This window comes from Macrosteles quadrilineatus, unplaced genomic scaffold (assembly GCF_028750875.1).
Source record: "Macrosteles quadrilineatus isolate MER2022 unplaced genomic scaffold, UCM_ALF_1.0 Scaffold_1__1_contigs__length_201487025, whole genome shotgun sequence".
Classification (NCBI taxonomy): Eukaryota; Metazoa; Arthropoda; class Insecta; order Hemiptera; family Cicadellidae; genus Macrosteles; species Macrosteles quadrilineatus.
Genome location: NW_026542594.1, coordinates 125,474,979 through 125,485,684, shown reverse-complemented (window position 1 = coordinate 125,485,684; position 10,706 = coordinate 125,474,979). Strand labels below are relative to the sequence as shown.

Below are 10,706 nucleotides of genomic sequence, written 5' to 3'. Positions count from 1 at the left end.
TAGACTAGTCGAAATATTGGTAAACACACAGTAAAGGATACTTTGATTAAATTTTATATAAAATTGCTTACATCGTGCTAAAATTGCGTTAAATTAATTGTTTGTCTACACTAAACATTTTAATATATTTCTTTCAGCTGATTTTAAAATTAATTTATATACTTAAATGTTTGCATGTCAATAGTTTTTTTTTTACTTCTTCTCCCTACACATACTAGTATGTAGAGAAAATATCATTTTCATAAAAAAAATCGCTAAAAACGGGTTTCAAAGTGATGTCTACAGACAACAGAGCTGTGGCCTGAGCTTTGAAATTTTTATTTTTAATGGTGATTTTCCATACCACAACAGAAAAATCGGATTTCCAAAAACGGCTCGGACAATTTTGATTATAGTATGTTAAGGTCCTTCTAACTCTCAGCAAAATGGTAAACCTCCCAATAGGGTAACAATTACGGTTTAAAAGTTATTGCAATTTTGTCTTGTTGTACCCATGAATTGTCATAGTTACGCCCAACGCTTACTTGTTACAAGGGTTGCTGACAAGCTAATGGGAAAATCCGTTTTTAGTTGATGATACCGTTTATTTATTATCTGGCAAATACAACGTTAAAAATTATTCTGTGACTCTCAAATTTTAAAACTACTCATAACTCAAATTCATGAGTTAAGTTATGTAAGACCAAACGTGAGGGGGAAAGTTAGGTGCAGGTAGAAGCTTATCTCAGGAATGCCACTGTAGAACAAAAGAACATAATCAACGATAAGGAGATTGAATCAGCAATCACAGTAATAACAGCAATAAAAGTTGAATCAGCCTGGACGATAAGTCAGATGCCAGAAGTATGACTAACTAATAAACAATTCAGGCGTGCTAACTGCAAACTATACAAACATTTATAAAATTATTTAAATGTTCTCTTTGAAGAAATGCTCTCAAATTCAATTCCATTTTGGAATTGGATTTATAGTACAAAGAGTGGGCATTTTAAATTATTCAAATATCACATTAATGAAACCTTAAATAAAAACTCAACCCTTCATCCTAAAGTTTATGATTATTTGTGGACAGATTTAGTATTATTTAGAAGTATTTTGGGATTAACTGTGATTTTTATTATGATTACGTAAAGATTTCTCATATTAAGTTGGTTTGCTTACATGAGTTTCAAATGTCAGTGCGGGTAAAATATCAACAAAAGCAATAAATGAGATGATACATTACAAGAATTATATAACTTGGTTGATATATTTTATGGGGCAGCACCGGGAACGAACCCAAGACAACACTGCCTTGGCTGGTCTTTGCTCACTCTATCCACCGACAGAGCCACGATTCACCCGTAATCATACAGTATTTTTGTAATATACGAAATATATTAGTTATGAATTCAATTTTATACATAAATATTACTGTACCGGATATAAAGGTTAGATGTATTACTATTATATAACTTATTGCTCTTTTATAACCTTTGTACCTAAATTGGGTAGCATTTTGATCCTGGTGGACAAAATTCAACACGGAATATGGTACCTACTAAATTGAAATCAATCTTTGATGAGTTAAGCCCTTTGAATTAAATTATTTAGGTTATTTAATCTAAATCTTACGGATCCAACCTTTAATTCAAACTGAACTAGTTAATTAAGTTATGTTCACTTTCAAAACTCACAAAAAAATTGTCAACAATTATAATTTTATAGCTACACAATGTATGCTCTTGTCAACGTCTGTTGATTCCTAGTTCATCAAATGTTAATGTTTAAAAACAACAGGAATATGTTTCGATTTATTTATCAAATATATATTTGAGTCCTTTTAGCGTAGTACAGTATTTGTTAAAACCTGTTACTATTTTGTGAAATGAAAGTTTTTATTCGTTCATTCAATCAATATAACTACCCATAAATAATATGCATGCTTGTGAAATTGCAACGCAGTAGGGTAGTATTTGGAGAAAATGTAAATAAAACAACTGTCTCACTTTTTCAACAGTATTTGTGCTTTTAGCTGTTTAACACCTGATACAAATAGAATTATGAAAGGCACTTGGAGGATTCAAATAAGCAAGAGGGGTCCAACAATCTAACTTGTTGGTTTGAGATAAATCAAAACTTGAAGCACATTTTAACGCGAAAACTTCGACTCTAGACTCTTCCTCGATATGATTTGTTAAAGTGGGACTCAACTCTTAAACTCATCCTTTATTATTCGCTTGAGTCATTAATTGGCTTAACGTCTTGGTGCAAATAAAACAAAAAGCTAATATTCCAGCTTGTGAGGAGTAATAATATTTATATTATTGCACTAACATTTTCATTGTAAAATTTAGTGTTTCAATGTCACGATCAATTTAGCATACATTTTTTATAACTATAATTAGTTTTTAAAAAATATCTGTCACTGTAAAATATATTATTACAATTTTACGTTAAATACATTAGTCGAAAATTCAAAAATTATACTTCTTTGATTAACTTAAACTAAGTTGTGTGTTGCAATTTTCAGAAGAAAACATTTACACGAATAAATATACTTTTTAAAGACTATCATTTATAAACCTTTGCGTGCTCAATAGTTAAGCATAGAATGTTAATTGGAAATATAATCCCTGATATATTATGACAACTAAATGCAATGGAAAATGTTTAAAATGGTGTTGTATAGATATATGGTATAAACAAAGCATTGCAGAAGATTACAGTGGTACAGTTGAGGATTGTAAGCGGGTTAACTAACTTTACTCTTGACAAGACCGAAGATGTCCAAGTATCATCGAATTCATTACATCGATCATTACTTTTTCACCATATCAGCCGTTGTTCGGACATTGTTTACTGTCCGAAAATAGCGTTTTGTAGAATAGAGGTTAAAACTAATACTTTTCTTGTAGGGCCAAAATTTAGTGCGATAATATCAATGATCTTCAACAAGTCCTAAAATCTCGAAAAAAATGTTTCAGAAACTTCCATAACTAAATAATAGTGCCAAAACTAAGTTAAGAAGTGATATAATATCAAATAGCCAAAACAATGTTTGACATTATAAACACATGTAATAAATCATCCACGAATGTACTTTGGACATTATGAAAAATAACAGTTTTGAGACGTTATGACAATTTTAGTATTGGGTTAAATATTGAAATCAATACAGTATCGTAGCAAACAGCTGATTGATTTATCACTTAACACAGAATATTGTCATTAGTTTGTGACCATCTCAACAGATTGAACAATGTTTTTTTGCTTAAAATTGGTATTATACTTGAGAAGTCTATTCTGTGTATAGTCAATGCTAAAACTTTGTTTCTGGACATTATGGGACTATTATTCAATGGTCTTTGACATTATGGCACTCTTTAATTTAGTTTTGGGCATTATTAAACTTGGGGATAAAATTGCATTTTTATTTAATTTGCCTTTTTGATGGTCTTAAAACTCATACTTTGACATTATGTAACTCCGCAAATTCAGCCGTGTATATTACAAGTACATTACCAACTCGTTACCACAGATTTACTAACAACATTATTTTTACTGTTGTTGTTGGTGTTGAGCAACAACAATAAAACGATACAAATCATTGAATTATTGATCGTTTTATTGGTTGACTATTTCAGTATGATAGACATTTTTCAATTTACGTAGTTAAGAGTTCATTTTATACTGTTGTGTAAATGACATTCACATCCCGGGCAAAAGAGCTCGATAAAGCACAATCTTTGGAGCTTTGTGCAAAATGTGCAATTGTGTACGAGAATATGCTCAGTAGCCTAAACTAGGTATTGATACTACGGTCTTACATAAATATAGCCAGACAACTGTACTTACTTGAAATACAATTAAACCACCTGACAAAATATACAATTTTTAGGTAGTAAAAATCAGAGAATAAAATTTTTTTTATTCTTAAACTGTATAATGAATCTTATACAGGGAATAGATAACTAGCCATAATTATCAAGCTCATGCGTTGAAACACTGGACGATATTTCGATGCCAATGTGTGAGGGGGCAAGCTAGTCTTGTGGAATGGTGCGGGGATTTGGTCACGGAGGTCCCGGGTTCAAATCTCTCCAAACACCAATCACTTTAGCTATGATATTATGCTATTACCCTCTAGGTCTAGCCTGAAGAGACGTGTAAACCAGTTCCAGAGTCTGGACTAGAGCTACAGTCCTAGGATGTGAAGGTGGGACATAAAAATCCAAAGTGTAAGGACGCTCAATAATACCTTAGTTAATTTTAATAATTTTCTTTCAAGAGATTCAATATCTAAGATAGTTGTGCTCCTCCTCTGCTTCAATAGACATCAGGTATGTTAATAACGTAAATTCAGTTTATTATGAATATAGCTATAGGCTACAATAATAGTTTCTTTATAAGTCGTAACATAATATGTTTTAATATATTTTTATTTTTGTAATTTTCCTAATGAAATATGTACCTAAAGCCGTTAGATTTTGTTAACTCAACCCAATTTACCCAGACGTGCTTTACTCCACTAGCTAAAGTTTATAATTGGGTTTTGATCTGCTTTTGATATTGTTTATAGCCTTATCTTTACGAAAATCGGCCGTAAAAATATTTTACGTTGTGTTATCTTTATTTCCACAAAGTAAATGGTTTATCCATGGATGTTTTATGAATATATTTTTATCGGAACATCTCACTTCAAGAAAAATATAATTATTTTAGGGTAGTATATCATGATTTCAAAACCCTTACAAAAATACATGAAAAGTTCCCAAGTATCTGAATAATTTTAGAGTGTTGAAGATAGAAGAATAAAATGAATACACCCATTTAAAGTACAACATTTAATCCACTAGATGAAATTGCAATTTTGTTCATCACCTCAATACAAAATTTTGAGGACAGACCAAAAATTGAAATGTTAACCCCTTCTTCAGTAGCAGCTCATTTTACAGATATTTATGACAGAAGAAAAAAAATACTATTTATTAGCCTTCTTAACTTTAGGGGAAAGTACTTAATATACTAACGGTGGTGAGTTTTACACCACCAAACACATACACCAAACACACACCAAAAAACACACACCCACATTAGTACATACACCAAATATTTCCTCTGATTAAATATTTTACACAATAAACAACTATTTAATTGTTTGAAAATGCAATTAACTCAACAGACACTTCAAATACAAAGATAATTAATATCCACTGCAACACGGTAGAGAATAAATAAAGGATATAACCGAAAACCCATTCGCGCATCGACTGTTTTACAATGCTCCACTGTAATCACATCTCTCATTCGACTCACAATCCGGAGCCTAAATTGAGTTTTGGATCGCTTCGTGTGGACCTCTGGTGTCGAAAGGTTGCTTTTGTTGGATTACTAACGTATTACACGTCGAATATCACGATAGCAGTGGTTTATCTTTGCTGGAATTTTCTATAAATATATACAGTTAGATGTTCAATGGTTGATTACTTATTTACTGCACTTAGACAGCGAAGAAATTTGTTACGTGTTTATTGAAAAAATTCAGGATGATCTGTGTAGCTTATCACTGTTGGTTAGAGCTCGAGACTTCGGTCCAAGACGTCCCGGGTTCAAATCCCGCCAAATCACCAATGGATTGTTTCTAAGTGATAACGGCGTAACCCCGAGGTCTAGCCTGAAGTAATATGCATACAAACCCAGGGTCTTGCCTAGCGTCCTAGGACAAAAAATATCAGCTGTTTATTTAGTCAGAACCATAAAAGCCTAGATCAAGGATAGCTGGATCCAGTTCGAAACTATAAAAGTACTGAATTCGTAGGATTGAACTGACGACTTTATAACTATTAATGAGCATTATCCGCTAAGTAACACAACAATATTGAACAAGAGTTTTATTTTCTCTCAACTTAATTTTTTATGTTATTAATGTGTATTTTATTTGTTTTTTTATTTTATTAGACAAGGGTTGTATAAGTAATAGTCAAACATAATATTATTTAAATATGGAATAAATCTATCTTTTTATGAAATATTTGAGCAAAAGGACAATCAGGCAAATGGAATTTGCATGATCTGTAGGTTTGCTGCAGCCGAGAAATTTTTGTTTTGTCTTACTTTTGATATCATCAAACATCTGTAGAATTCGTCTTTAAACAGTTTCCGTTAAGGCTCGTTCCCAAATGTTTAGTAAGCTTAGTATGTTTTTTATCAATTCGCCAAAAATAATAATTGAGTAAAATTAAGTTTGGAATCAAGCTTGACATTAAGGTTAAAATTATTATTAGACTCATTCTTATGTTATTTATCTCAAATACTTATGTGGTATATTTTCCAAATAGGCTATGATTGTTTAAAATTTATATAAACTATGTTAATTAACTATGGTAATAATTCGTATTTCATTCACATTTTCTTTCTAAATTTACATTTCTACCCTATTTTAATTTAATTTCATGCTCAAGAGAGTCCAATAGATGTATAATCAAATGAAATATTATTTTTAAAGGGCAATCGTTTTAGAACAATAAATAAGAATTATAGAAGGCAAACTTTTAGTTCCAGTTTTTAAGATAACCTTTTGAACAGTAACTCCCGTCACATGAGGCCTCATAGTCATTTTCCTTAGATATATTTAATGTAATATAGATAATATTTAAATGAAGTTCTAAATCAATCGTGTATATATATAATATTACAACGTTGTTATTGTTGTTGGTCAAGTATTACAAAATGTAGAAACTTAATAAACCTACTTGAAGCAATTAATCCAAAGTGACAATATTTTCTCATGATTTCCCCTTAGATAGTACATTATAATGAAACTATAATATAGCCTACACACTGTTCCTGAACTCTCCACCACCTTAAGGTATCATTCCTGGCCTAAAGACAAACTTAAAATCAAGTCAAAAATGTCCAATAAAAATTTACCACTACAGTCACCATTTTTTACCGAACTATTTTTTATCCGATAACGGCGTTTTGTAGTGAATTGAAATTTGGCACAAAAATGCAAATAACTATTTTTTTTATAAGTATTTTTAATATTGTTGAATGTTGAAACCACAACAAGAAACAAGAATCTTTACTGCCGTTGGTTCATAACAATACTGGCATTAATAAAAAAACAGTATTATAGAAATGCAAAATGTCATTAATATACTATTTATACTAAACAATAATGTAATTAGTGTTAAAAGTCATTGACCACAATACAACCTAAGAATTCATGGATTGAATGAAATGGCTAGGCAAGGCCACTCACAAGAAATAAGTTGGGCGGTGTCAATCAGTCTTTTAAAATATGCTACGATTACATGGTCAGTTTTGTATGAGTTAACTTTTTTCAATGTGTGCTTTGAAAGACCAATCTTTTTCCATCTGGTGTTGAAGGTTTTTCTTTAAGAAGTAATCTAAATATTAATTAGTGATATACTCTTACGATTCCCTTCAAATGTCTTCCTTTCACATACCAGAGGACATTAGGCTCTAGCCTGGAACCGTTTTCACACATTACTTCAGGCCGCCACAATACCACATAGTTAAAGCCATTCGTCACTGGCGGGATTTAAACCCGGGACCTCGGGGAATAAACCCCTGCTCTCTACATCTAGACCTGCTTACTCCCTGCTCTCCTAAGATAGTATATACTAATGCAAACTGTTAAAATATATTTTAATATACTGTATATTTTTTTATAATTGCTACTTGGTATCTTTGGAATTACATGATAAACCCAACGTTGTAATATTTTCCCACGATTTCACCACTAGATTGACAACCTAGCTACACTTAACTCGTGAGGTGATGTTAGGCCCCAATAAATCCCTTCTGTGGCTTGACAGGTTAAACCAATTTCACTCTTTATTCTGGGTCCAAGATTGATAGCAGGGTAAAAGTCACGTCCATTTCCCCACGTATTTATCATATTGCTCATAACATCTTGGCTATATTAAAATTCCAGGCTATATTCATCCATTTTACCTTCCAAAATAAATATTGCCTCGACAATTTAATAAGGTGAATGATAGAAAACAAGGAAAATTTAATATTGAAAAAAGTTTGTAGAGCATACTGAGAAAAGAAAAAAATCCTGGAATACAATTTATGTGGGAATTGATTTTGTTTATGATTTTAATCAATGGTTGGTATATGTGTGTATATGTTACATCGTTACTCTATTTTTTTAATAATCAATGTAACAGTATACACTAAATCAAAGGTAAATGAAACTGTTTAAATTGTTTAGTAACATTTTGCAATTTTGTCTTGATTTCAAAGTTTTGATATCCTTAATTTAGCAAAAAACATTGATACTTACCTAAGCAATCAATTCATTGCTGCTAAGTAAAACTAATCTATAATATTATTCAATGAGTTTTGGATTAAACTCCACCCATATTCGGGTGTACCAGTGCCAAAAAAATTAAACGTTAAACTTATAAAACTCATAAGGGACATGTTAGGTAAGGTAAGGTATAGGCATAATATTAATATAATCAAATTGGACTAATATAAACAATATGATGGTAGTTGAAGACAAAAGTGTGATAACAATAAACATCATTTTATTAGTTTGAAAACTCATTTTCCAACAATAACAACATTATCTACATATATAGCATACATAACGTTTTATAAAAATAAATTTGACAACCATTCTCTAATATACTACTATAAAATCTGAATGAAAACATTTTTTGTTCTTTGGTAATGAGTATTACAACATCTAAAAGTATATCACATAAATTGTACATGATATTTGTAGACTATCACATGCAAATTGACTTAAACAGAGGTAACTAAGTTTCCAAATTGACTTCTCTTTTAGATACAACCACTATCTGTAGAGATATCATTCTTCAAGTAACTATGTCTTCCCAATAATCTAGGCCAGAATTTCCTGTAATCAAAAGCAGATTTATTTAACTTATGATTATTAATACAAAAGTTAAATAAAAGTAAACGTTGAACCTTTGACTATTGAAACACCTAGACATTCCATTTCCATTATAAAGTTGTCACCAGTTTTTAATCAAAATTGTCATGAGTCACCAACAGATTGTGCTGTCAAACTAATGGAATGGCTTATTTTGAGCTATAGCAATTTGTTAAGACCCATTAACTTGGTTAGCAACAAAAAATAAGGTAAAAAATTTAATTTTAGACACTAGCGCATTCTGTAACTAGTTCACACAACTATGTACTTTTTTAATAAAAAATTGGTGACAGCGGGTCCATATAGGATGTTTTGCATTTTGTGGTCAGTCCATTTACCGGTCAAGTGTAGATATGCCTAGGGGGCGAGGAGGTTCTTGGAGATAGGGAGGGTTTCCATTTTGCGGTCAGGTTTCGATTTCTAGAATACCGTACCTGACTATACTGTATGAATAGTGGTTCCATGTACATAGAGCAGCAACAGTTCTTGATTTTTTTACAGGATGACGAGGGTTGGATCTTCATGAGAAGTTGTTGACGGAGCCACTTTTATATTAACGGACGTTTTTTTCTTAACTCGCAAATCATGTCTGATGATATTATAAATGGCTGTTTTTCCAACAAACTAGTCAAGAAGGCTATATACATCGGTTACAATACAGTTACAAATGTCCTCTTGAGTCAGTTTTTTTTTTCTGAAAACACCGCCTTTTTTACATCAAGGTAGGCTTCGTCTGGCACGCAATCGTGGACAACAGCTCTAATTTCTACATTGTCTTTAGTCACTATTCTGCCCTTGCGTCTGGCGGATCTTTCCTTCAAGCACACCTACATCACAACACCTTGTTTGTTTTCTTGATATATCCTATTAGAATAGCGTACCCATTATAATGCAAACATGGCTTCCCCCTCAAAAAAATCCACTAACTTTATGATTCTAACAATACTATTATTATTCACACACGTAGGTGTTAATACCTTGCCGACAACAGCTAAGCTAATCTCGCAAAAGAAATTGTTAAGTCAAAAGTAAAGCGGGCGAGGGGTGCATAATTTCAGGTCACATACCTGCATTGGTGCATTGGTGTTCCCCATACCTACGTGTCTTCAGCCCCATCGGCCTAGTCTCTGCTATGAGTCATCAACCTGGCTCACATGTTCTCGGGATTTTCAGATTATGTGACCGCAAAATAGAAAGCTATTTTTCAGACACCCCACGAGATTTTTGGGTTGACAGTAAGTGGACGATTTTAAACTTGACCGGAAAATGGACGACCGCAAAATGGACACAATCGCATATAGATGGGAAGTCTACTTCAGTATCCAATAGTCAACGGTTGAACTGAAAGACATTCACTGGCATTATCATGCATACTTGGGTATTTTCAAAAGTAAAACAACTTTTTCACATATAACGGAAACATGAGTAACATGACATAATGAGTTTTTTTTAATGTCCAAAACTAAACAGGTGTTTTTTCTCTTTGCCTTGGTTATCACAGCTGTTAATGTCAAAGGAAAGGACATATTTATTAGTTTTATATGGTTTATTTTTTCTTTGCTACTTAATTAACTGTGACAGACTTGCTTATTAAATGGCTACAAAAAAGCTAAAACCATGTTGTGTGTGTGGAGATTTCTCAGATCTGGAGCCAAAGCCTATTCAACAATACTTCCAAACAATTGTCATAAAGGATCATTCTTCGTAACTGCTTTTGGGTGAGGATTGGGGAAGTTATAGCTTATAAGCTCGTTAGTTGTTGTTAACTAATAAACATGCTCTTTCC

General features: G+C 32.0%; 1 protein-coding gene across 2 annotated transcripts in view; it reads right to left on the bottom strand.

Annotated features, from left to right (window-relative positions):
- Positions 1–8,608: 8,608 nt before the first annotated feature.
- LOC128984440 (mucolipin-3-like) overlaps positions 8,609–10,706 on the bottom strand; it is a 44,081-nt gene continuing 41,983 nt past the window's right edge. For both annotated transcript variants that reach the window (XM_054403768.1, XM_054403763.1), the window contains exon 13: positions 8,609–8,884. In XM_054403768.1, the coding sequence (XP_054259743.1) occupies positions 8,870–8,884 (15 nt within the window). In that variant the 3' untranslated portion in view covers positions 8,609–8,869. The remainder of the gene's footprint in view (positions 8,885–10,706) is intronic.